Raw genomic sequence first — 27,962 nt, 5'->3', positions numbered from 1 at the left:
GAAGCCAAGCCTCTGAATTGTTCAGTGCCCTAGAGCGGGGCTTTAGAAATGCAAATAAGGAGTTTATTCAGCCTCATGCCTGTGGTTGGAGAATCTCAAGCCAAGATCTGGGGCCAGATTCTCTAAACCAAGCACCTATGGCGGCTGGAGGTACCCTCCGTCTGACTCTCTTAGCCTCCTGGTGGCTTATGGTGGCACTGGTACATAGCAACTTATTCAGCTGATGGTTAATGGTTGTGGCTGCTGCCTTGAAAATCTCATGATTTACCACATTCAATCGGCTTTATTCAATGAAGTGTCTTGCCCTGAGTTACCTGACTTCATTTAACATATTTGCTCATGCTCTGACTCCCCCTACTAGATTCTAAGTTCTAATAACACAGAGATTCTCTTATTTCCCACTGTATCCTACGGTGCCCAGCACATAGTAGGTGTTCAATAAACATTGCTTGATCAAATAAATGATTGCGGTTGAATTGCAAATTGTCTCTGATACATTCTGGATAAAATGACAGAGACATCAACCATTGCCCAGAACTTCCGGAAAGAGGTCTCTGAACTTGCTGCATCTGAAGAGCTGGCCAGGCACTCTGTTTGGAATGAGAGATCTGGACTTTCAAGTAGACGTACCTGCTGCTGGGAAGCAAATGCTTTGGGGACATGCACTAGCTTGCCCGTTCCGGGAGGAGATCCAGCCTGGCAGGAACCAGGCAGTGGGAGACTGCACAGGAGGGCTGGTGTGAAGCCCCGGGGTGCAGAGAACGGCGGTGAGGAGTCCCAGCTCAGGCAGCTTTGAGACAGCCGAGTGGGAGGTCTGATATTGGGACATCTGTCCACAGGCAGAAACACCTCAATCCCCACCCACACCTTCACCAGACAGAAGTTTAGGGTGTCCCTGCTGCTCAGCGGTTGCCAGAAACTGCCCCAACTGTGAGTGGAGTCCTCCACTCACAGCAGACTCTCCTGCCCACATGGCCTGAAGGAGCTAAGCCGCAGTGTCAGAGCCGTCACACAAACTGAAGATGGTGGGCTAGAGGGCAGAGAAGGCACAGGCACACTGGTGCGCGCAGCAGAGACCCTACTCTCCTCTAGCTGCATGGCCCTTGTCAGATCCGGTAACATTTCCCCTGTAACAGGGGGTGGATACACCTCTATCCCAGTGTTGTTTTAAATAAAATGAGGTTATATCTGTCAAGCTCTTAGGACAGTCCTCTGGCAAATAATAAGAGCTTAACACATGATTATTCGTGTCTAAACCGTCTTCTTTAAAACTTAAGAGACCACAAAAGGGATATACAGGAGAGCTGACAGGTTGGGGAGAAATGTAACCAATATCCAGGTTCCCAGTACACCTATCTCACGGAAGGCCTGACTTGAGCAGTGCTTTTCTTGAAGTTGGTTTTTGTTTCATACTATCAAAGGAAAAATCTAATTGTCTCTAATCCCCTGGGAAAGAATCTTCCTTCTCTTCTCAGGCAGCACAAAGTAATCTTGAGAGCTTTGTTACTACCTGTGAATTTGTGATCAGCTCCCCTCTCCCAACCAGCCCTGGGGAAGTCTGTCTGCTGCCCAGTTGGTTTTTGGTCTGTGTCTTGCCCCAAGTGAACAGGTGCTCTCTGAGGTCCTTCGAGAAGACGTGTAATGGATATGATAAAGTCAGTACATATCCCACAGTCACGGTGTCTCTGCTTCTCCAGGGAGGCGGAGAGGCTTTCCATGACAATGAATTATTCACATTTTCTCTCCTTCCCTCAAATACTTGGTTTCCTGTCTAGCTCCAGGAGGCCCATTTTCTTTGGGGCATGTATAACCCCAGCACCCAGTGCCAGTTTGGAGCTGCATGCTGTGGTTCTTTATTTTAGGGCCTTGTGCAGTGGGCGCATGTTGGCGATGGCCAGAGTGTATTAACGCCACCACCCATTCTCCTCCTCCTTCTCAGGGTTGGACTGTAGCCACTTTGGTCGCCCTGGTTCACGCATGCAAACAGAGCTCGGGGGTCAGGTCTTCATCTCCCTTCCTTGCTTTCTCTTGGCTCCATTCCAAGCTGCCCAGGCGAGCAGGCACTTGGTCAGAGGCCTTTCTCTGTGTCCCCACCCTGCCCCGAGGCTGGGCATCCTGCCTTTCTGCAAAGTGGTGACATTCACTCACCCGCATAGGCTTCTGCATAGCCTCTGTACTGCTCTCTGGGAAACCTTTGTGTGGCTGATAGAGGGGTCTTGGCACGGAGCACCCTGACAACTCTGTCTTGGAGACGCAGAAGCTACCTCCACAGGGGCCCCTCCCCGCCCAGGCCTTTTCGCTTGTCTGCAAGCACGAGCACGAGCAGGCAGCGTGCTCAGATAGACGGAGCTGGGCGTGTGCCGTGGGGAGGCGGTTTCCGGGTTATTCTTCCTCAGACACCCAGAGCCAGACGAAAGAGCTGTAAATGGGTGTCCGAGACAGGAAGCTATTGGCTGGTGGCGGAGAAGTAGTAGAGGAGGGTGAGGGAGTATCAGCGTGGCCAGAAATGATGGGGCAGGGCGGCCGTTCATTCTGCTGGGAAATGAATACAGCGGAGAGGGTAAGCACACGTCTCTGCAGAGCCATCGTGATCGTGCACACACGCGCTGTTTGACCGTGGCAGATTGCTTCACCTCTCTGTGCCTCGATTTTCTGCTCTCTAAAATGGGAACAAAAATAGCATCTCGTCCCCTTTCTAGGATTTTTCTAAGGATTCAGTGAGTTCATATACATAGAACATGGAGTAAGTGCCAGGCCACATTGAACACCATGCACTGGTCAGCTAACGTGTCTCTGTGTTCGCAGCCACGCACACCCCCTGAAGAGCGGGTTCAGGGTCTTAACGGGACTGCCTCGCTGCTCTGACAATGTCTTTTCCTAAACATTCTTTCAACTCCATATGTCCTTTTTTTCTCTCACAGAAATCATCCATAACTTTCTCAAGGAAATTTCTTCATCCTCCAAATCTTTCAAGGCCGTTTTACTTCTTTCCATTTGTACTGAGCTTTCAGTAATGTTCAGCAATGTCACATGTCCCCGCTGTTGGGAGATCAGGCCACCGTGAAAAAGTGAAATACGCATTTTATTTGATTGTGGTACTTTCTTCTACCTTTCCTGGAGTTACTGACTGGTGGAAAATTGCACTGGTTTGCCTTGTCACTGCTTTTCTTTCCACTGCACTTCTGCTGATAATGGCGCTAATGTTCAACGAAACAGAATGTAGTCAGGTGAGCAGAAGAGCAAACAAAGAGAAGGACCACAAGAGTCTATGAATTCTGGTTGTTTTTTAAGCCATCATGATGAATTTCCACTGATTCCAAATTTATATTGGATATAAGTATACATTGGGGGCACACATGTATTAGAGAACCACATAAGAGCAAGAATACAATCTGAAGGTAACTGATCCGTTCTTAAAATTCAGCCCATGAGCTCAACAGTGCACAGGTCCCATTGCTAACAGGACATCCCTCCTGGAAGTCAGTCCACCATCTCACGCCAACATGGCGAGGCCAAAGTGGAACCCCTTATCTTTACCCACAAGTCTGCTCTTCTTCCTCTATTTTTTATCTCTTCCTTAAGCATCAGGATCCAACCAGAAACATCACTCCTCTCCTTTTCCTGCTCCCTGCCCCAGCCTGTGGGCTCCAAGGCCAGTGGCCTGTGCCGCCTCAATAGCCTGCAAATCTGTGCCTCTTCTGTATACCCACTGACTCCTCCTGCACCCGTAAGTATTGCTGTATAACAACCACCCCCAAACAGTGGCACAGAACAACAGTCATTCCTTACTTCTCACAGGTCTTGGGCCAGGTGATCTAGACCAGGCACAGCTAGTTAGCCCTTATGATGTCTCTGTGGGTGTCTGAGATCGGCCAATACAGGCTGGGCTTACCTCGGGTGGCTGGGATCCATTTAGATCTCCTCCTGCCTTCTGGCACCTCTTGATTTCTGGCTAGCTTCTCATGGACACATCAGAAGCACAAGAAGGCAGGCCCAAACACACATCACCAACTGTGTCTTTCTGTTGGCCACAGTTAGGCATATGATCAAGGGTGTCCAAAGTCCAAGGGTGGGGAAATGCACTTCATCCATTAATGGGAGGAATATAAATATGGCAGAGAGCAAGGAGACAGGGCAAGATAAAGAACGAGAGCCCATAATGCAGTTTCCTCCAGGGCCAAGACCTTGTGATCTGTCTAGACTGTTTACTCATCTTCTGACTTCTTACTTTGCCTCCACCTGTCTAGCTCCCCACATCCCTTTATTAAAACTTTCCACTGCCCCTTATCAAATTGAGCTGAAGCCCTGTATAACTTGGCGCTAGTCCATTTTTCCCACTGCATCTGTTGCCATGTTTCAGAATTACTCACCACCCCCTTCCAAATGTGCTTGTTTTTTTGCACAGTTCTGTGCCTTCATTAACCATCTTCCCTCTTCCTGCAGTGATCTCCCCCACATTTGAGGTTATTATGAGCAAGATTTGTTTACCCTTCAAGGCCCAGTTCACATGGTGCCTCCTCCAGGAAACCTCCCCAGAAACACTCTGGAGGAAACATTGCTCCTTCCTTTGCCCTGCGGTAGTAAGTTGGAATTACATCATGCTTATATTTAACTCGTACAAATTCAAGACCACATGCTCAGCCAGAGGGGGCAGGGCTTGAACAATGCTACCCACCATTCTAATCCATGATCATGGAAGTACTGAGACTTGACTTTGTTGTTACCTTGGTCATCCTTATGTTTCAGAAGTCTCTTGCAGGGTGAAAGGCACAGCCTGCTGAGTGGTGGTCTGGGCCTTACTGGTACAAGACTATTCTTCTGTAACATAAGCCATGCAGCAAGCCTGCAGTTTCTTCCGGTGTACAGCCAGAGGAACACCTATCTGGCTGTGTTGTCTCACTGCAAGTACGATGGTCAGTACTGTATTGGAAATTCAAGAGACTTTCAGTGGTGATACTGTCTCTAGATAATTTTTACCACAGGGTAATTTTAGAATCTAACCCCTACCTAAAATGCTACTCTACTATATTTCCTATAGGCACGTATCAGATTGAATGTTTATTTTTTTAATGACTGTTTATAGAGTTATTTGTGGCTTATGGTTCTTCACAGGGCTACTGCTGTGGGTGTGCAGGTTGTACACTGCACAATTCTAAAGGAGCACGCTATTCACACCAGAGTCTCCATAAACAGATTGCCATAATCCTCAATGATATCAGCTTCCTTGTTTTTCCAGTGCCTGGTACATATTGATTGCTCAACAAATGTGTAAATAAATGAGTAAATAAGAAAGGCAACAACAAACTGAATTAACTATTCCCAAGTGAAATAAGTTAACAGAGTTGGGTTGAAAATTCAGACAGGTTTTGAGCCAACAAAATAGAAATTATGTTATCACAGATGCATGTGATGAAATATACCTGCAAGCCTATTTGGCATATCTTGCAAAGCTAGAGGAAAATTACTTCTCATCTTGCAAATTGATGTAGGTTATTGTTCCTAAGATCACATCACACTTCTTCAAACGCTATTGACTGCATGATTGACTTCTACCTGATACCCTAGTGGACTTTGTGAGGCATGTGTGTGATGACAGATCTACATTCTAGATGAATCTAACCCCCCAAGTCACAAAGACTTAAAGATTTCTTAATTTCCCTTGGATGAGTCATAAAGCCTGTGAAGATGCAAACAGAGCCATCTTTTAAAAGAAAACCCTATCAGGTTGTCTGAGATACTATGCTGAGCATTTCTGAATTAGAAATACTCCAGTGTGACCAGCAAACCGTTCACCCTCTGAGATAATGTAGCCAAGTAGTGCCTGGCATGGCCCCTGGCATGAGGCGTGAAGAAAGGATTCCATAAATGTTTGTGGGGTGAATGAACAAGAGAAGCCAATTGAAACAAGCAAATCCAATGAGTGCAGTGGAAGAGGGATCATTTATGGGGTAAGGTGCTTCGGGAAGTATTAAATAAATGGTGTACCCTAAAGGCGACAGCATCTTTTCTAATGGCGGTGTTATGGGTTCCAGATCAGTGGAGATTGGACTTTCTGCGGCGTAACAGGAGGTACACTCAAACTGATGCCATTGGGGGTTTTCCTAGCCCTGCCCAGTTTGGGGCCTATCCCTAGCAATACTTCTCTAGTCTTTGGGCGGCCAAGGTTTTGGGGGGTGAATATGGGATCCGAAAATCCTAATGATCACAGACGCAGTTCAGTTAGCCCTTAGCTTCTCTTCCTGTCGCCGCGGTGTGTCATCACAGGACCCTTTCAGTGACATGGTTACCGTTCGCTTGTGTTTCTTGTGGTGCCCCCAGGTGAGCTGTCCGTGGAGGAGGCGCAGGACCCTTTCCTGGTTAGCATCCACATCATCGCAGACCCGGGGGAATCGCAGCCCCTGCAGGAGGCCATCGACAAGGTCCTGGCCTGGATCCACCCGGACCTGCAGCTGTTCCGGGTGTCGGAAAGGAGGGCGTCGCGGCGGCGGCGGAAGCCCTGGAAGGTGGCGCAGCCGGCGCTGGCGGTGGTTCTCTTCCTCCAGGAGGAGTACGGCGAGGAGCAGATCCTGCAGCTGCACCGCGCGTTGCAGCGGCCGCCCTGGCGCCACCACCACACGGAGCGCGTGCCCGGCCGGTTCCTGCCCTACCTGCCCTGCAGCCAGGACTTCTTCACGCTGGCGCCCGGGACCCCGCTGTGGGCTATCCGGCCGGTGCACTACGGCAAGGAAATCGTGCGCTTCACCATCTACTGTCGCCATGACAACTACGCCGACATCCTCAAGTTCTACGAGCTGATCCTCCGGCGCAGCCCCAGCCAGAGGAAGACGGACTTCTGCATCTTCCCCATCTTCTCCAGTCTGGATGTGGACATCCAGTTCTCCCTGAAAAGACTGCCCTGTGACCAGACCCCCATCCCCACCGACTCCTCGGTGCTGGAGTTCCGGGTCAAGGACATCGGTGAGCTCGTGCCTCTCTTGCCCAACCCCTGCAGCCCCATCAGTGAGGGGCGCTGGCAGACGGAGGACCTCGACGGGAACAAGATCCTTCTGCAGGTACCTGGCCGGGGCTGGGGGCGGGGGGCAGTCTGTGTGTCTGCGCCTGTTGGGGCGTGGGGAGAGGACAGAGAAATAAGTGGCACTGCCAGAAACCCCCGTTACCCCAGTACCTAGTAAAGAGCAATGAGTTAGGAAAAAGGAGGAATCGGTGGCCCCGGGTGGCTCTTAGACAAAGGTGTCCCTACACTGCCGAAACGGAAGAGGAGGCTCTTTGCCTTGGTTGTTTTCACTTGGCTGCCTTGGCTGTGAGCCTCAGCCAGCAACTGCCAGTTCCTCTGCGTGCCTCTTCACCTGCTGTTTGAGCAGCCACTAAACACTCGCTCGTGTGGCCCCTGGGGATTTCAGATGCGCTTACATCCCCAGGACCTTGTTATTTCAGATTCCTGGGTCTACTCCCTCACACTTAGGGAGTTTTTACCAGTGTATCCTTCACTTCCCCAAAGGGCCCTCAGGAAAACCCAGCTCTTTGAAAACTGTAAACTATATTGAGAGAAGATAGATGTCTCCTCTTGTGCCTCCCCACCGTCTCCCCATCCACCCTTCTACTGCAAGGCAGTAAGTAGGTTGTCAAAATCCAGTGATCACTTAAAAAATTACTTTCTCATAAATATTTGAAAAAGTAACCTATGCCTTTGGAGCTCTTGATTTCAGTAAGCTTGGGAAGGGGTGATTGAATGCATCTTAAGGGAACGGATGCTGTAGACTGTCCTCTTCCTCTGTGGTTGGACCCCTTTCTCCTCCTGTCCTCCCAGTGTTTCCTGGACCCTCTTTTAGGATCATTGATTACTATACTCGAGAATTCAAAATGCAGCACGTAGACTTAAGAATGTCCTACACCTGGCCCGGCCTGATAAATGCTTTCTACACCCAGGCTTTCTGGAACTGACATGTAAATCAGTTCCAAGCATATAGGACTTTATTTTTCTGAAAAACCTCTGGCTCAGGCATCTCCATTTTCCCATTTGTCTACCTGGAAGGAAAAGTTGATAGTGCATCAGGGGCCATTATCTTGAAAGGTGCTGATTGCAATTACTCAAATCACAAGTAAAGCTTCCTAGTTTTCTTGACTTTGACATCAAACATCAGAACTGTAATCCACGCGTCATAAAATGAAGTGAGAATTTGGCACATGTCAGAAACCTGTTTAAAACTACAGCCAGGCCACTTTGCTCAAGTCAGAAAGGTCACCTCTGAGACGTTTACTGTTTATAGGACTCAAGTTATTTTCTGATTTTCCTTTGAACTATACAGATAAGAAACTAAGTATCGCTTTATTATTCAGTGAACTGAATGCTAGCTCGCATCTGCTCTGTAATCTCTTTTGAAATGTGAGAACAAAATTCTTCAGTGTTTGAAGGCGGCCAATGCCGTATGCGAAATATAGCACAGTTGATAAAGTAAAAGTAAACGGAAGGGTTTTGTTTATACTCAAAGACCAAAATGAATGTGATTGTTTTGAAGGGACTTCTTCCTTTTTTGCAGTAATTAGAACACTTTTTTGCTCGATGTCTGTAATCACGTAAGTGAAAGAACGAAGTATAAAAGCTTGGCGTGGACCGTGCTCAACGGGAACCACTGAAAGGATATTTCAAAGAAGATTCACACATTTAAATGGTTATAAAATCTGTACAGGTGGAGGCTTTTGAAGTTTGAGCATCGAAGTGTGAAAAGAGGAAGAAAAAAGATTTGTATCTTCAGTCTCAGGAATGCAGGCCTTTGTTCAATATAGTAATATATCGAGGAGGTAAATTAATGTGGACAGAAATGACTAACGGCCCCCTCGTAATTCTTGATGATGGCCATTTACAGGTTACTGGGACTGAATCACTGCAGAGAGCAACCTTCTGTTCCGGCATGAAATAAGGAGCTGCCTGGCTCTTTAACTTACTTCTACGTAAAAATTTATGTCTCAGTCTTTAGCAGAATTAAGATCTTTACGTCCTGGAGAGAGACCCCTTGAGAGAATGCCTTTTATCCACATTGTCCTCAGCAGTACATGTTTCCCAAGTTATCATTTCAATGATAACTCTTAATAGAAATGCTCTTGTTCACTTGGGTGGAGTTGTACGCTGCCACAAATCTTGGTTGGGTAGTTTTTAGTTGGCTTGCTTAAAATACAGATTGAGTTTTCTTTCCTCATCCTGCCCCATCAATGTTCCCTATTCCAGAGACCTCTTCCTCTGATTTAATTCCTCTGGAAGACAAAAGATGAAAGGGTTTTTTTTTTTTTTTTTTTTTTGGGGGCCACTCAACCTTTTATAAGAACTTGGAATGTTTCTGACTAAGATCTGATAAGAGGGAAAGAAAGACTTCCCCCTCCTGAAACTCCTCCTCCTCCTTTCTTCGTACTGCCTGGTCCAGGGGGAAAAGGCAGGGAAGAGGAGGGTGGGGAGTTGCTAGCATCAGAAGCTGCCCGAGATCCCTCTGGAAAAATGCATCGTAGACATTTGCACTAGTGCTCAGTGATGCTGAAGTACAGCTTTCTGGAGTCATGGTCCATGTTCTGTGGATCTTTCCATATCCCCCGGAGCTAAACTAACATTGTACTTTGGACACAGCACCTTCTCTTTATATGTTTCCCTTTACTGTTTATTGAAGAACAGTGTAAATAATATATGGAAAAGTACATATAAGTAAACAGCTCAATGAATTTTTACAAACTGAACATTTGTGTCAGGCAACACCCAGCTGAAAAAACAGAACAGAAAAACAGAAGAAAGGGTCTCTCCCCAACTCCTGTGACGCCCTTCCCTTGAATGAACCTATTAATTACTCTATTTTGCGCAAAAGGGAGAAGAGGTACCTAGTCAAAGAAATTGGGAATTGTGTATGTTATTTTTTTTCATATTTACAAGTAGATCTCACAGTTTAAAAAGATTTAAAGTAGCTGACAAGAAGATTAATAAAAATAATTACACAGCAAAGGGACTTGAAGTAGATGCAATATATTGATAGGGAAGTCGGAAAAACCAAAGGTGACATCCAAAACACACACATTTCCCGTATCGTGTCTAGAGCTGATGGGTAGCCACTAGCCACATGTGGCCATTTAAATTTAAAATTTGAATTAATTAAAATGCAAAATTCAGTTTCTCTGTCTTACTAAATACAAAAGACATTTTCTCTGTCTTACTAAGCCACATGTGGCTAGTGGCTACCATATTGGATAGCACAGATACAGAAAATTTCCATCATCACAGAAAGTTCTGTTGGACAACATTCTTCCAGAAGTAGTCCCCATATTTGACTTAAAGTTCTCTAGCAGGAGAAACAAAGCAGAAAATCATCAGCAAGAGGATTTAGAGTCCATGAGGTACAAATACGCCATGTTTAAGACACACATGTACTCCTCGTTCTGAGTCCTGGGAGCAGTGCCTTCCACCTTCCCGTGTCCACGGTGGACAGCACACCCACACACAACAGCCCACCTTCAGCAGTACCCCTAGAATAACTGCACCAGGCCCTCACAAACCTCTTTCTTACATGGAGCCGCAGAGTGGGCCAAGGTGCCTGGCCAAGCGTAGTGCAGAAAAACCACTGCACAGAAGAAGGGTGGGCACGACAAAGTTGTCCCCACCACTCCTGGGGACTTGGCTCAGTCCCAGAGGGAGGGATGCATCTTCAGATGACCTCTCCAGATTTGTTTCTCTTAGGCAGGCTTTGGTACATAGTGAGTAACCGTGAGCTTGGCTTTCCTATTCCCAGCCAAGTGCCTATCGTACACCTGTACCATGTAGCCGGTCAAGCAGGGTCAGAGGTCCTGCACCTCAGCCAATCTGAGCTGTGTGCTGACATCTTCTTAGAGAGCCCCCAGGAACCTGATAAGGGCACAAGCCTCAGTGGAAGGCTACCTGCCTCCTTTGGAGACCTGCCATGAGAATGCCATGGGCAGAGCCAAAGTCCTCCTTAAGAAATGATTTGGGGTCCCCCCCCAAACACACAGACGGAAGCACAGCTGAGCGCCCAAAGCTCTCAAAGTTCCACAAAGAGACTAGGACTGCTGCTTTAGGCTGGGGGGTGTTGAAAGCAGGTGGCTCTGCATCGTCAAAGAGGCAAGGTAGTGTAACAACGGCATCTAAGTCTTTGGAAGTCTCTTCCCATAGAGGATGGTCACGAGCTGTTCTTTGCGTCTGCATTAAGGCAAAAGGGGCAATTAGTTCAAAACAAAAGGATTTAAGTAAGACTTAAAAGGCAAGAAATCTGACACAGAGAATTGTTAAGAGTTGCAACCCTCAGCCTCTGGGACTTTCTTCTCTGGAGAGCTTTTAGAGTCTTAGCAAGGTGCTTAACTAGACCACCCGGGGACACCACGCTGTTTAGGGCAGGGAGATGGATGCTGATGGGGATGCAACTGAGGGGCTGAGTGGGCCTCAGAGACTTTGTAAAAATGTTGCATTGTGCTAAAATACACGTCACGGTAAAACTTACTGTCCTAACCATTTTTAAATGTGCAGTTCAGTAAAGTGCATTCCACTGTTGGCGCAAACATCACTGCTACCATCTCTGGGCTCCAGCATTCTTTCCATCTGGCAAAACTGAAACTCTGCCTGTTAAAAAACCCCCACTCCCCCTGCCCCCAGCCCCTGGCAACCAGCACTCCACTTTCTGTCTCAGTGAATCTGACTGTTCTGGGGCGCTCACATAAGTGGACGCATACAGTATTTGTCTTTTCATAACTGGCTTATTTCACTTAGCATAATGTCTTCAAGGTTCATGGTGTTGTAGCACACTTCAGGATTTCCCTCCTAAGTCGAATATTCCATTATAAACATGGCGCCTTTTGCTTATCCTCTCATCTCTTGATGGACACTGGCGTCGCTTACCCCTTTGGGCAATTGTGAATGATGCTGCTGTGAACATGGGGGTAAAAATACCTGTTGGAGTTCCTACTTTGACTTCCTTGGGGCATATGCCCAGAAGTGCAATTGCCAGGTCTGATGGTAATTTTGTGTTTGACTTTTTTTGTGGGGAGGAACCACCATACTGTTTTACACAGCAAGTGAGCCATTTTCTGTTTCTGCCAGCAATGCACAGGGTGAGACTTATTTTTTAAGAAAGCAAAGAAAGGCTTGCCCTTTGTGAGGCTACAGCACATCATTTTCTACTTGAGGAGGTGAGAAAGAATAGAGCAAACATTGAAATGAGACTTGTTTTATTATGATTCACCCCCATGCACTCCAGAACAATACTCTATAGCAGAAATTCTGAACCTACCATTCTTGGACCCACAAGCACAGTTTTTGTGCATGTGTTTACATGCATCATTGGAAAAGGTGCATCAGATTAAGATTCTCCAGAGGCTTCTCATGGCTCTTGTAGTCCCATCCAGATCTTCGCCAAGGTCTAAGATTTTACATCAGCTGGCCACTACTTACTCAAACCTTATCTCCCACTTCTCTCCCTTCTTGCTCCCTTATGCCTTCCATATTGGCCTCCTTTCTGTTCCTCAGATGTAGCAAGCTCACTCTTGCTTCAGGACATTTGCACTTACTGTTCTGTCTACCTGGAATGATCTCCTGCAAGATCTTCACTTAGCAGTTTCCTGCCCATCATTCAGATTTCAGAGACACCTTCCCTGCCTGCCCCACTTAAAGTAGCTTCCTTTCTCTGGCCCTAGCACTCTCTATTATATCATCTGTCTTCTTTTTCACTTACTACTGTCTAAAATTATTTTGTATATGTATCTGTTTTCTTGTATATTATTGATCTCTACTTCTAGATTATCAAATGAATGAATGAATTTAAGGTTGGGGAAGAGGGCCTAGAGCCATGAATCTCAAATGTGTCCACGACTACCTTTATAGCCTCTCATGTCTGGGTTGTGATCCCATGTTGAAGGAAGAAACTTTGGCCAACATGTATTGGACAACCCCTCTGTACCAATGCTGTCTCTCCCTACTCCCCTTCAGTAGCTCACCATCCAGCGGAGGCAGCAGTCATGCAAACCAAAACTCCAGCAGAATGTTCCAAGATTCTGTGATTTAAAATACTCCTATGGGGCAGTGTATGGCCCAGGCTTTGCAGCCAGATGTATTGGGGTCGGACCCTAACTCTTCTACTTACTAGTTGAGCGAGGCCAGACAGGTGAGATTACATTGCTGAGACTCTCTTTTCTAACCTGAACATTTAGGCTACTAATTCTTACCTTGCAGAGCTACTCAGACACTTAGAGTGCCTCTGAGGTGCCTTTCAGCGCCAGGAACCAGTGAACGGTAGCTGTCGTTACACAGAGGGTGGGTTGGGTGATGCCGGCCCGGGGTCAGAGGGTCCCAAGAGGTTCTGTAGCAACTGATGCCTGAGCTGAGCTGAACTATGGGTGGCTGTGGGTCCGGGGGATCCAGGGGAGCCCGAGGGCAGCAATAGGCACAAAGGGCCGAGCAGGGCTGCCGGACCCTGGGGCAGTGGTCAGGGTTCTGGGCTGCCATCAGAGGACACCAGTTTTTTCTGGGGAGAAACCAACGCAAGAAAAGGCAAACCATTGTTCAGATGCTCAAGACAAAAACGCCAGAGTCACTTTGAGGTTTTCCCTTCCAGGAGCCCGTGTTTGTTCCCCCTGCAGGGTACACACAGAATCTCCCTGCTTCCCGCCACTGCCGCTTCCGCTGACTCCACCACTGGTGCTGCCCCCAGAGCCACTGAGCAGCTCTTGATTTCTGTAGCCCATTCTCCCTACACAGGTAGAGGGCCCTTCAGAACACAAGCGAGCCCTGCAGTTCCTCTGCTCAGAGCCCACAGGGGCCACCCATCGTGTCCCACGTGGAACACAAGCCACTTCCCCGGGGTGGCCGGCAGACCCAATGCTATGCCCCCGTCCTGCTGTTCTCACCTCTCCCGCCTCCCTCTGTCCAGCCCTCATTGTCCACCTTCGGAAGATCCTGGGCCTCTCTGTCCCCTCTGCTGGAGCCACCGCTGCCCACTCTGCCCCCCAGTCCCAGTGGCCACATGGCTGCTTCCTCAGCCCCTCAGTCCCCATTCCATGTGCCTTCATAAGCAAGGCCTGACTGGCCACCCTGTCACCTGTGCACTCATGCTTGCTTTTCCTCCTTTTAACACGCTCCGTGTTGGCTCAGCATGAGCACCTTGAGGGCAGCGACTTTATCTGATGTGCCCACTGGTGTGTCCCTCATGCCCCGAATAGTGTCTGGCACAGATCCAACACTCAGTGTTCAAATGAATAAAAGAAAGAAAGACAGAAGGGGGAGAAGTGGGAGGCTTGGGCTGTTTTGGGCCTGCCAGGTGGAGGCAGACTGGGCAGTGGAAAACCTGGGCACGGCTGTTAGGAGGAGATGGGGCACTGGGGGGGGACGCAGATGGATGAGGGCCCAGAGGAGGAGATCAGGCCGGGAGGTGCAGAGGGGAGCACTGTGTGCCAGCCGACTCCAATGGGACTCAAACCACAGAACACTGGGCAGAGGGCAAAGGGGAAGCATGGACAGCCTCCCCTGGCTGCTCCCCGCCCTTCATGCCAGGGCCCACTTCTCTTCCATGCAGAGAGCAGTGGCTGTGCTGACAGGAGCCCTTCTGCCCTGCTCCCCCTCCGCCAGGCATGGGAGCAGCCCTTCTCCCTGAGGGCACCTGAAAGAGGAAAGGAGGTCCAGCCAGCATCTCTGGGAAAGCCAAAAGACACACACAGCACCAGTCCATCCTCCAGGTTTGGCTCCTTTGCTCCCAGCTGCCAAAACAGGGGCAGACTACCTCCAGCTGCTCAGCTTTTTACCTGGGTACGAGCTGAGCTGGGAAGAATTTAGCCAAGAAGTAATTGTGATGTGATCATGAATATTAATTGCTTGCTTAGAAGGTGCTACGCTTTGGGGTTAACTGTACTCCAGTGCCTCTCTTTACCCCCTCGGTATTTCTACCCAGAGGGGCCATTCGCACCCGGGCCCTGCAGACACATGCTCTGAGATTTAGGCCCGGTAACTGCCACTGCCAGTTACCACTAGCCGTGGATGGTGGGTTGGGCAGGGGCTGTCAGGGGTCCTAGGCACGTCTGATTCTTGAGTGCACGTCGGCTGGGTTATTCCCTGTGCTTTTCCGAGGGACCCGGTAGAGGCCTGGACATTCCCTCTGCCAGTGCCACTTAAACTTCAGCAGGCATGAGAATCGCAGATTCCTGGGGTCCCCCTGCAGAGACACTGGTCCAGCAGGTGCAGGGAGGCCCGATCCTGCATTTCTGGCCCCCTCCCAGCTCCCGGGGCTGCTGCCCACTGCTCTCTGTGCACCTTCCCCAGGCACAGCCTATTCTCAGGCAGGACTACCCACTTGCCTGACATTTGATTACTGCTGCCTGGCGTGCGTCCACCTTTAGACATGTACTATCATTATACTTAATAGCAAGCTTGGCATAGATCAAGAGCACAGGTTGCAAGTCGGTGGTGATCACTTCCCAGTATACACATGAATTGAATCATTCATTATATCATACAACTGAAATTAATAGGGCGCTATCAAATTTTTTTTAAAGGGGGGAAAAAAGTCACATCACAAGACGTGTCTAAAAGGTGAGCCAAGCTTCCTAAAACTTTTTATTTTGTTTTGTGTTCATCAGAATGGAATTGCCAGTTTTTTTCTTCCTTTAAAAAAGAATAATAATTCTTTTCCTCCCCCTAGTGACTAGAAACCCACTGGAGGCCATTTGTTTGTTGAATGTATTTTCTTTATTGTTTTATTTTATTTTATTGAAGTGTAGTTGACATATTAGTTTTGGGTGCACAACATAAGGATTCGACATTTATACGCATTATGAAGTGATTGCCATGACGAATCTAGCTACCATCTATCACCACACAGAGTTGTTGTGATATTACTAACTGTATTCCCTGTGCATGCCCATGTTTTATTTATTTTATAATTGGAAGTTTGTACCTTTTAATCTCCTTCCATGATTTTAACCATTCCCTACTTCCCTTCCCTCTGGCAGCCACCAGATTGCTTCCTGTATCTATGAGTCCATTTCTGTTTTGTTTTTCAGATTCCACAACTAAGTGAAATCATATAGTATTTGTCTTTGTCTGATTTATTTACCATAATACCGTCTAGGTCCATCCATTTTGTTGCAAATGGCAAGATTGTATCCTTCTTCTATGGCTGGATAATATTTCTGTGTGTGTGTGTGTGTGTGTGTGTACACGTATGCACCATGTCTATATCCATTCATCCACAGTGCACACTAGGGCTGCTTCTGTATCTTGGCTACTGTAAAAAAAAAAAACTGTTACAATAAACATAGGGGCAAATATGTCTTTTGGAATTAGTATTTTTGCTTTCTTCAAAAGAACACCCAAAAGTGGAATTCCTGGATCAGAGGGTATCTCTATTTTTAATTATTTGAGGAAACTTCATACTGTTTTCCACAGTGGCTACACCAGTTTGCATTCCCACCAACAGTGCACAAGGATTTCCCTTTCTCTACATCCTCATTAACACTGTGTTATTTCTTGTCTTTTTGGAAGTAGCCCTTCTGACATGTGTGAGATGGTATCTCACTGTGCTTCTGATTTGCATTTCCCTGATGATGAGTGACGTTGAGCATCTTTCCGTGTGTCTGCTGGCCATCTGGACGTCTTCTTGGGAGAAACACTTCTTTGTGTCCTTTGCCCATTTTTTAAATTGGATTGTTTGTTGTTTTGATGCCAAGTTGTACAAGTTATTTATATACTTGGGGTATTAATCCTTTGTCAGACATATGATTGGAAAGATCATCTCCCATTTGGTGGGTTGCCTTTTTGTTTTGTGGTTGGTTTCCTCCACTGTGCAAAACCTACAGCTTCTTACCCTGTTCTGAGCACTAAGCCTGATGTCCATCGCACAGCAGCTACTTGGTAGACATTAGTTTGTCCCCCCCTCCCTTGGTCTCTAATATTCTCAGGGTAGGGGGTGCAGTCTCCCAAGGGGCAGGGCATCCAGTCATGGAAGCAGGAAGACACCATGTAAACAGGAGGCCATGGGGCATGCCAATTTGCTATACTCATAAGGTCTGTGGCTCCCAGTCCAGGCTCTGAAGAAAACTGCCGTGCCTATACTGGGTTATTTTTTCTGTGTAGACTACCCAGGGTGGTCGAAAGTCTCCCCCAGAAAATCCTTTCCCAGATCATAGTCTGGGTTTGGCATTCCTGCAGAATGTGTAAGTGACATCATAGCTCTTTCAGGCCTGGAAGGAAGAGTAATTTTTTTTAGGGAAATTAAAAAAGAAGAAGAAGAAGAAGAAGCAAACTGTGATTATAGGCCTTGGCAAGACTTGGAATCAGATCTTTGAGGCAGAGGAAGAAAAATGAGGAATCCTAAGCATGTTTTCTGCTCTTAATCTCAGAACAGCTTTCCCCTTGGCCTCTCTGTCTCACTGAATCTGTGTGGTGGTCTGCCCAGGGCTCTGCTACCAAAGCAGTCGCGTTTAGTGGCAGATCTGCAAGAAAGTGCTGCTGTCTCCACGTGTGACAACTGAAGGACTGGTCCCCTGCAGGTCAACCATATTGTGTCTGGAAGTAAACTGCAAGAGAAGTGGACAGTCCCACACTCTCAGGAGCTGTTCAAGTTAGCCAGCGCTCTCCTCTCATCTACATATGGTACTGGAAACAGACAAGATGGCCAGGAGAGTCTCATGCGCCAAGTTCACCAGCTGGTCCAGACCATTCCATGGAGTATGACGTGTGCAAGCATGGCGCGGCCAAGTGGGGTGTGGTAGGTGTGCCTCCGGGCAGCACCTCCCTCTGGGGCCAGGGACAATGGGACCCCAGCCAGTGCTTTCTGGGAGCCAGCAGCCAGGCATCTGAGCTGTAGATTTCATAGATCTGGACCAAATCCTGTTTGCCTGGTGATCTGACAGCTCTGTCAGGTTGGCCTAACCTTAAAATACCTACTTTAATCTCCACTGAATTTTCCTCCCACGTTAATATATATTTTTATTACCTTCCAATTGGCCTTTCTTTGATGTTTTCATACTTTCTAATTTTTATTAGAAAGTAATGAAGCCAAATCACCCAAATTTTGTTTTGGAAATTAGAATTTTTAATTTAAATTTTTGTTCATGAACATGCAGTGCTATATTGGTTTTTGGGGTAGAATTCAGTGATTCATCACTACATACAACACCTGGTGCTCATCACAACAAGTGCTCTCCTTACGCCCATCGCCCATCTAGCCCATCCTGCTCATCTCCTTCCATCACCCCTCAGTTTGTTCTCTGTCATCAAGAGTCTCTTATGGCTTGTTTCCCTCTCTTTCTTCTTTTACCCCTTCCCATATGTTCATCTGTTTTCTTTCTTAAATTCCACATATGAGTGAGATCACATGGTATTTGTCTTTCTCTGACTTAGTTCACTTAGCATAATACACTCTCGTTCCATCCACATCGTTGCAAATGGTAAGATTTCCTTCTTTCGATGGCTGATATTCCATTGTGTATATATACCACATAGGTATCCATTCCTCCATCGATGGGCATTTGGGCTCTCTCCATAGTTTGGCTATTGTTGATAATGCTGCTGTAAATATCGGGGTGCATGTACCCCTTCAAATCTATACTTTTGTATTCTTTCGGTAAATACCTACTAGTGCAATTGTTGGATCGTAGGGTGGTTCTACTTTTAACTTTCTGAGTACCCTCCATACTGTTTTCCAGAGTGGCTGCACCAGTTTGCATTCCCACCTACATTGCACAGGGTTTCCTTTCTCTGCGTCCTCACCAACACCTGTTATTTCTTGTGATGTTAATTTTAACCATTCTGACAGGTGTGAGGTGGTATCTCACTGTGGTTTTGATTTGCATTTCCCTGATGCTGAGTGATATTGAGCATCTTTTCATGTGTCTGTTGACCATCTGGATGTCTTTGGAAAAATGTCTATTCTTTTGGGTGTTGAGTTTGGTAAGTTCTTTATAGCTTTCGGATACAGAACTTAGAATTTTTTTTTTTTTAATAACTCTGTTACTGCTACCATAACAGAGCATTTTAATACATTTTCTTTTGGTTCTTAGTTTTTGTTTCATTTTGTTCTTTGGTCACGTAAACGGTATATGTCAGTTTTCTTTAAAAACATGTTGTGTTTACTTTTTCTTTTTCACCTGTCCCCCAAAAATGTCAGAAAAGAACCTTTTGCTAAAAGGCTTCAGACCTTTTGGTTACTTTTCTCTTTCTCACTTCCAACCTTTTTTCCAGTGAAATGGAAATTCAAACATTACTTTTGAGTTTAAGGAATTTTCTCCCTGATTCTTGGCTTCATGCCAAGAGAATGAGCCCCTGGACCCTCTGAAACTTTATGCTGAGGGAATTTCTGTCCCCTTCTTTGTACTCCCATGAAGCTTTGCCACCCAAGATATTTTGGTTCCACTAGCTTGGATTTTTGTCACCTGAGAGGAGTCCCTTTCTTCCCGGGGTGGTCTGGAAGGGAATTCTATGAGGAGCCAGTTAACATATACCAGCACAGCCGTCATAGCGCCCACTTACAGCTGGCCCTTGGCCAACACCTGCTTTTAAAAAACAGTCCCACATCATCAGCACCAATGGGCCTCGGAAGCTTTGAATCACCCAACCAGGCCATAGGAAAGTAGAGAGGGCTCCTGGACCCACCGTAGCCCCTGCTGTTGTCAGTGAGAGCCTGAAAGCTATAGGCCCTCGGGCAGGAGCCCTCAGCTTTCTCACTAGGTGACCTCTCCCTCCACCATGTGGACCAAGGTGGGGGGCCAGGGTAAACAGTAGGCCATGAAGGAAGGCAGGAAGGAGCCAAGTGTTCAATTATGGGGAGTGGCACCAGCAGTAGGAGGCACAGGGCCCAGACAAAGTCCAGTCCTGGTGTGCGGGGCTTTCTGTCCATCTGTTGCTAAAAGCTGCTGGCCTGACAAAAATGATGATCACAAGTTTGGCCTCTGAGCCAGAGTTTGCATTTGGATACCCTCTCTTCCAGATACATAGCTCTGATCCCAGGCAAGTCATATTCGCACAGGCACATGAGGGATCTAGAGTAAGGACTATACATCATCCTGGGAGCTGGCAGAGAAGGCTCTGCCCTCAGCGTGGGACCGGAGATCTCCCTAAATCTGATAAACAGTTAGGAGGAAAAGCTGATGGGAAGTCACAGGGATCAAAGGTGAGCCGGGGTGGACCCAAGAGGCACCTGACCAGGGCCAGCAGCAGCTGAACATGGAGGGCCAGTGGGAGCTGGAGGCTGCAGGCCTGGGGACAGCCACGTGCCCTCCAGGAGAGACAGCAGCTGGGCGCTGCACGTACATGCTGCCACAGTGCCTGGCACCCTGCTCCAACCTGTGGAGCATGAGAAATGGCTGCTCCTTTCTTTCCACTTCACATCCCAGCACATTCCTCTTGTGACCAATCTTAAACAGAATCCTATGGAGAAAGGAATTCTGGGAAAGTTTTGGCATAGCTAAGTTGACAATAACACAAAGCCCTAAAGGTTGGTTATGAGATAAAGTCAATAAAATATAGGGAAAGGACTTATTTTTAAGGTTTTTTCTAGTTTTATTGAGATATAATTGACAGCAGGCTCTAACTTTAAAGTGTACAGCATAATTATCCGACCAACATGTATTGTGACATGATTGCCGCAGGATGTTTAGGGACCACCAGTTATTTCATATAGTTACCAAAAAAAGTTCTTCCTTTTTTGAGAGTTCTTTGGATTTACACTTAATGACTTTCAAACATACCATATAGCAATGTTAACTGTCATGTTGTATGTTATATCCTTAGTATTTATCTTATAATAGCAAGTTTATCCTTTTTGACTGGTTTCATCCAATTCCCACACCTCCCACCCAACCTCTGATATCCACAAATCTGATCTTTTTCTCTATGAGCTTGCTCTTCTTTAAATTCCACATATAGATGAGATCACATGGTATTTGTCTCTCTCTGTCTGAGTTACTTCATATAACATAATGCCCTTAGGATTTATCAGTGTCATTGCAAATGGTGGGACTTCCTTCTTGTTAATGGCTCAGTAATATTCTACTGTGTGTATTTGCCACAGCTTCTTTACTCAATGGTGGACACTTAGGTTGTTTCCATGTCTCAGCTATTGTAAATAACACATGGGGCTCACATATCTCTTTGACAGGATTTTTTGTTTCCTTTGGATATATATCCAGAAGTGGAGTTGTTGGATCATATGGTAATTCTATTTTTAATTTTTTGAGGAGCCACCAGACCATTTTCCATAGTGGCTGCACCAATTTATAATCCCACCAAAAGTATGTAAGGGCTTCTTTTTCTCCACATCTTTGCCAGCATTTGGTGATGGGCATTCTCATAAGTGTGAGGTGATACCTCATTGCTGTTTTGATTTGCATTTTCCCATTGATTAGTGATGTTAAGTACCTTTTCATGTACCTGTTAGCCATTTGTATACCTTCTTGGAAAAATTACTACTCAGATCCTTTTTAAAAGATTTTTAAAGATTTTATTTATTTATTTGAGATAGAGGGAGCACAAGCAGGAGGAGGAATAGAGGGAGAGGAATAAGCAGACTCCTCACTGAGTACAGAGCCCCAAATGGGACTGGATCCCACGATATAGAGATCATGACCTGAGCCGAGATTATGACCTGAGCCAAGATCAAGAGTCAGATGCTTAACTGTATGAGCCACCCAGGCATCCTCTTTATCCATTTTTAAGTTGGATTATTGACTTTTTGCTATTTAGTAATAAGTTCTTTATATATCTATGTAATATTTTATATAATAATGTATAAATATTTTATATTTTACATAAAAACAATATACATAATATGTAAGCAGTCAGATACATGGTTTTCAATTTTTTTTTCCCATTCCATAGGAGTTCTTCTCATTTTGTTGATTTTTTTTCTGCAAAGAACCTTTTTAGTTTGATATAATCCCACTTGCTTATTTTTTATTTTGTTGCTTGTGCTTTAGTGATCATATCCAAAATTTCAGGGCCAAAACCCTTGTCAAGGAGGTTTTTTTCCCCTATGTTTTCATCTAGGAGTTTTATGGTTTCTAATTTTACATTTAAGTCTTTGATCCATTTTGAGTTACTTTTGTGAGTGGTAAAATAAGGGTCTAATGTCTTTTTTTTTTAATTAACATATAATGTGTTGTTTGTTTCAGGGATAGAGATCTGTGATTCATCAGTCTTACACAATTCACAGTACTCACCATAGCACATACCCTCCCCAGTGTCCATCACCCAGCACCCCATCCCTCTCACCCCCCACCACTCCAGCAAACCTGAGTTTATTTCCTGAGATTGAGTCTCTCCTGATTTGTCTCCATCTCTGGTTTCATCTTGTTTCATTTTTCCCTCCCTTTCCCTATGATCTTCTGTCTTGTTTCTCAAATTCCTCATATCAATGAGATCATATGATAATTGTCTTTCACTGATTGACTTGTTTCACTTAGGATAATATCCTTTAGTTCCAGCCACATTGTTGCAACTGGCAAGATTTCTTTTTTGATGGCTGCATAATATTCCATTGTATAATTATACCACATTTTCTTTATCCATTCACCTGTTGATGGACATCTAGGCTCTTTCCATAGTTTGGCTATTGTGGACATTGCTGCTATAAACATTCGGGTGCACGTGTCCTTTCGGATCACTACATTTGTTTCTTTAGGGTAAATACCCAGTAGTGTGATTGCTGGGTCATAGGGTAGCTCTATTTTCAACTTTTTGAGGAACTTCCATGCTGTTTTCCAGAGTGGTTGCACTAGGTTGCATTCCCACCAACAGTGTAGGAGGGTTCCCCTTTCTCTGCATCCTTGTCAACATTTGTTGTTTCCTGACTTGTTAATTTTGGCAATGCTGATTGGTGTGAGAGGTGGTATCTCATTGTGGTTTTGATTTGTATTTCCTTGATGCCGAGTGATGTTGAGCACTTTTTTATGTGTCTGTTGGCCGTTTGGATTTCTTTTTTGCAGAAATGTCTGTTCATGTCTTCTGCCCATTTCTTGACTGGATTCTTTGTTCTTTGGGTGTTGAGTTTGATAAGTTCTTTCTAGATTTTGGATACTAGCCCTTTATCCGATATGTCACTTTCAAATATCTTTTCCCATTCTATCAGTTGTCTTTTGTTTTTGTTGTCTGTTTGCTTTGCTGTGCAAAAGCTTTTTATCTCGATGAAATCCCAGTAGTTCATGTTTGCCCTTGCTCTCCTTGCCTCTGGCGATGTTTCTAGGAAGAAGTTGCTGCGACTGAGGTCAAAGAGATTTCTGCCCGTGTTTTCCTCAAAGATTTTGATGGATTCCTGTCTCATATTTAGGTGTTTCATCCATTGTGAGTCTATTTTTGTGTGTGGTATAAGGAAATAGTCCAGTTTCATTCTTTTGCATGTGGCTGTCCAATTTTCCCAACACCATTTGTTGAAGAGACTGTCTTTATTCCATTGGACATTCTTTCCTGCTTCGTTGAAGATTAGTTGACCATAGAGTTGAGGGTCCATTTCTTGGCTCTCTATTCTGTTCCATTGAGCTATATGTCTGTTTTTGTGCCAGTACCATACTGTCTTGATGATTACAATTTTGTACAGAGCAGCTTGAAGTCCAGAATTTTGACATCACCAGCTTTGGTTTTCTTTTTCAACATTCCTCTGGCTATTCAGGGTCTTTCTGGTTGCTTATAAATTTTAGGATTATTTGTTCCATTTCTTTGAAAAAAGTGGATGGTATTTTGATAGAGATTGCATTAAATGTGTAGATTGCTCTAGGTAGCATAGACATTTTCACAATTTTGTTCTTCCAATCCATGAGCATGGAACATTTTTCCATTCTTTGTGTCTTTCTCAGTTTCTTTCATGAGTACTGTTTAGTTTTCTGAGTACAGATTCTTTGCCTCTTTGGTTAGATTTATTCCTAGGTATCTTATGGTTTTGGGTGCAATTGTAAATGGGATTGACTCCTTAATTTCTCTTTCTTCTTTCTTATTTTTGGTGTTTAGAAATACAACTGGTTTCTGTGCATTGATTTTATATCCTGATGCTTTACTGAATTCCTGTACGAGTTCTAGGAATTTTGGGGTAGAGTTTTCCACATAAAGTATCATATCATCTGCAAAGAGTGAGTTTGACTTCTTCCTTGCCAATTGGGTTGCCTTTCTTTTTGTTGTCTCATTGCTGAGGCTAGAACTTATAGTGCTCTGTTGAATACCAGTGATGATAGTGGACATCCCTGCTATGTTCCTGACTTTAGGGGGAAAGCTCTCAGTTTTTTCCCATTGAGAATGATATTCGCTGTGGGTTTTTCATAGATGGCTTTTATGATATTGAGGTATGTACCCTCTACACTGTGAAGAGTTTGGTCAAGAAGGAAAGTACTTTGTTAGATGCCTTTTCTGCATCTGTTGAGAGTACATGGTTCTTGTTTTTTGTTCTATTAATGTATTGTATCACATTGACTGATTTGCAGATGTTGAACCAACCTTGCAGCCCACAGGAATAAATCCCACTTGGTTGTGGTAAATAATCCTTTTAATGTACTATTAGATCCTATTGGCTAGTATTTTGTTGAGAATTTTTGCATCCATGTTCATCAGGGATATTAGTCTGTGATTCTCCTTTTTGATGGGGTCTTCGGTTTTGGGATCAAGGTAATGCTGGCCTCGTAAAATGAGTCTGGCAGTTTTCCTTCCATTTCTATTTTTTGGAACAGTTTCAAGAGAATAGGTATTAATTCTTCTTTAAATGTTTGGTAGAATTCCCTTGGGAAGCTATCTGGCCCTGAGCTCTTATTTGTTGGAAGATTTTTGATTACTCCTTCAATTTCCTTACTGGTTATGGGTCTGTTCAGGCTTTCTATTTCTTCCTGGTTCAGTTTTGGTAGTTTATCAGAATGATGACTATAAAGATACTAGCTGGGCTTGAAAAAAGCATAGCCAATACCAGAAAATCCCTTTCTGGAGAAATAAAAGATCTAAAATCTAAGTCACAATCCAAAAGGCTATTCATGAGGTTCAATAAAAAAAATAGAGGCTCTAACTGCTAGGCTAAATGAGGCAGAAGAGAGAATTAGTGATGTAGAAGACCAAATGATAAAGAAAAAAGAATCTGAGAAAAAGAGAGATAAACAACTACTGGATCACAAGGGGAGAATTTGAGAGATAAGTGATACCATAAGGTGAAATAATAGTAGAATAATTGGGATCCCAGAAGAAGAAGAAAGAGAGAGAGTGGCAGAAGGTACATTGGAGTAAATTATAGCAGAGAACTTCCCTAATTTGAGGAAGGAAACAGGCATCAAAATCCAGGAGGCACAGAGAACCTCCACCAAAATCGATAAAAATAGGTCAACACCCTGTCATCTAATGGTTTAAAACTTACAAGCCTCAGAGACAAAGAGAAAATCATGAAAGCAGCTTGGGACAAAAGGTCTGTAACCTCCAATGGTAGAAATATTAGATTGGCAGCAGACCTATCCACAGAGGCCTGGCAGGCCAGAAAGGACTGGCATGATATATTCAGAGCACTAAACCAGAAAAATATGCAGCCAAGAATACTATATCCAACTAGGCTGTCATTGAAAATAGAAGGAAAGATAAAAAACTAAAAGAATTTGCAAACACCAAGCCAACCCTACAGGAAATATTGAAAGGAGTCCTGTCCTCTAAGCAAAGAGAGAGCCTGAAAGTAACATATATCAGAAAGGAGCAAAGACCATATACAGTAACAGTCACCTAACAGGCAATACAATAGCACTAAATTCATATCTTTCAATAGTTACCCTGAATATAAATGGGCTAAATGCCCCAATCAAAAGACACAGGGTATCAGAATGGGTTATAGAACAAAGACCATCAATATGCTGTCTGAAAGAGACTAATTTTAGACCAAAGATACCTCCAGATTTAAAGTGAGGGGGTGAAAAACCATTTACCATGCTAATGGACATCAAAAGAAAGCTCAGGTGGCAATCCTTACATCAGACAAATTATATTTTAAACCAAAGACTATTATGAGAGATGAGGAAGGACACTACATCATACTTAAAGGGTCTGTCCAACAAGAAGATCTAACAATTTTAAATATCTATACCCCTAACATGGGAGCAGCCAGTTATATAAGCCAATTAATAACAAAATCAAAGAGGCACATTGACAATAATACAATAAAAGTAGGGGACTTTAACACCTCCCCTTCACTGAAATGAACAGATCATCTAAGCAAAAGATCAACAAAGGAAATAAAGTCTTTAAGTGACACACTGGACCAGACGGATATCACAGGTATATTCAGAACATTCCATCCCAAAGCAGCAGAATACACATTGTTCTCTAGTGCACATGGAACATTCTCCAGAATAGATCACATCCTGGGTTACAAATCAGGCCTCAGCTGGTACCAAAAGATTGGGATCATTCCCTGCATATTTTCAGACCACAATGCTCTGAAGCTAGAACTCAATCACAAGAGGAAAGTTGGAAAGAACTCAAATACGTGGAGGCTAAAGAGCATCCTACTAAAGAATGAATGGGTCAGCCAGGAAATTAAAGAAGAATTTTAAAAATTCATGGAAACAAATGAAAACACAACTATTCAAAATCTGTGGGATGCCACAAAGGCAGTCCTAAGAGGAAAGTATATAGAAATACAGGTCTTTCTCAGAACTCAAGAAAGGTCACAATACACAACCTAACTCTACACCTAAAGGAGCTGGAGGAAGAACAGCAAGTTAGGCGTAAACCCAGCAGGAGAAAAGAAATAATGAAGATCAGAGCAGAAATCAAGGAAATAGTAACCAAAAGAACAGTAGAACAGGTCAATGAAAGTAGGAGCTTGTTCTTTGAAAGAATAAGATTGATAAACCCCTGGCCAGACTTAACAAAAACAAAAGAGAAAGGACTGAAATTAGTAAAATTATGAATGTAAGAGGAGAGGTCACAACTAACACCAAAGAAATACAAACAATTGTAAGAACATATTATGAGCAAGTATATGCCAACAAATTAGTCTGGAAGAAATGGATGCATTCCTAGAGACTGATGTCTTTCTTTTACATGTGAATATCCAATTTCTCAAGCATCATTAATTGAAGAAACTGTCTTTTCTCCATTGGGTACTCTTGGCTTGGCCCCCTTGTCAAATACTAGTTGACCATGTATGGGTTTATTTCTGGTCTCTCAGGCATGTTCCGTTTGTCCATGTGTCTGTTTTTGTGCAAGTACCATACTGTTTTGATTATTATAGCTTTATAAAATAGTTTCAAATCTAGAAGTGTGATGCCTATAACTTTGTTCCTCTTCCAAGATTGCTTTGGATATCCGGGGTCTTTTGTGGTTCCATGTAAACTTTAGGATTGTTTTTCCTACTTCTGTAATAAATGCCATCAGAATCATCATAGGGATTGCATTGAATATACACAACTCTTTGGGTGATGTGGACATTTTAATGTTAGTTCTTCTCATCCATGTACATTGAACCCCTCTCTATTTGTGTCCTCATCAGTTTCTTTCACCATCTTGTAGTTTTCAGTGTAAAGAACTTGAATTCTTTGATTAAATTTATTCCTGATTATTTTATTGGGTTTGATGCTATTGTAAAATGGCATTGTTTTCTTTATTTCTTTTTCAGAAAATTTGCTGTTACACAAATGATACTGATTTTTGTATATTAATTTTGTGTTCTACAACTTTACTGAATTCATTGATTAGATCTAACACTTTTTTGGGAGCGTTTTGGGATTTTTTTATATATAAAATCATGTCACCTGAGAAGAGACCATTTTACTTCTTCCTTTCTAGTGCTAATGCTTATCTTTTTAAAAAATTTTTTAAAAATTATTTATTTGTATGTATGTGTGTATGTATATACGTATGTATGTATGCATTTTGCCTGATTATTCTGGCTCAGGCTTCCAAATTTTTGATATTGGAGTATATAGATGTTGGATAGGAGTAATGAGAGTGGGCACCATGGTCTTGTTCCTAATTTTAGAAGAAAAGATTT

At 44.4% G+C, this 27,962-nt stretch overlaps 1 protein-coding gene across 1 annotated transcript in view; it reads left to right on the top strand.

The window, feature by feature from the left end:
- The window catches only part of LOC111147103 (family with sequence similarity 124 member A), a 102,026-nt gene that overhangs the window by 20,082 nt on the left and 53,982 nt on the right, over positions 1 to 27,962 (top strand). Inside the window, exon 3 of the mRNA XM_022502999.1 lies at positions 6,319 to 7,052. Within this exon, the coding sequence (XP_022358707.1) occupies positions 6,319 to 7,052 (734 nt within the window). The remainder of the gene's footprint in view (positions 1 to 6,318; positions 7,053 to 27,962) is intronic.

The sequence above is a fragment of the Enhydra lutris genome, unplaced genomic scaffold, assembly GCF_002288905.1.
Source record: "Enhydra lutris kenyoni isolate GAN:26980312 unplaced genomic scaffold, ASM228890v2 scaffoldscaffold15, whole genome shotgun sequence".
NCBI classification, from domain to species: Eukaryota; Metazoa; Chordata; class Mammalia; order Carnivora; family Mustelidae; genus Enhydra; species Enhydra lutris.
The sequence above is the reverse complement of the archived record's forward strand: the minus strand, read 5'-3'. Positions and strand labels throughout refer to the sequence as shown.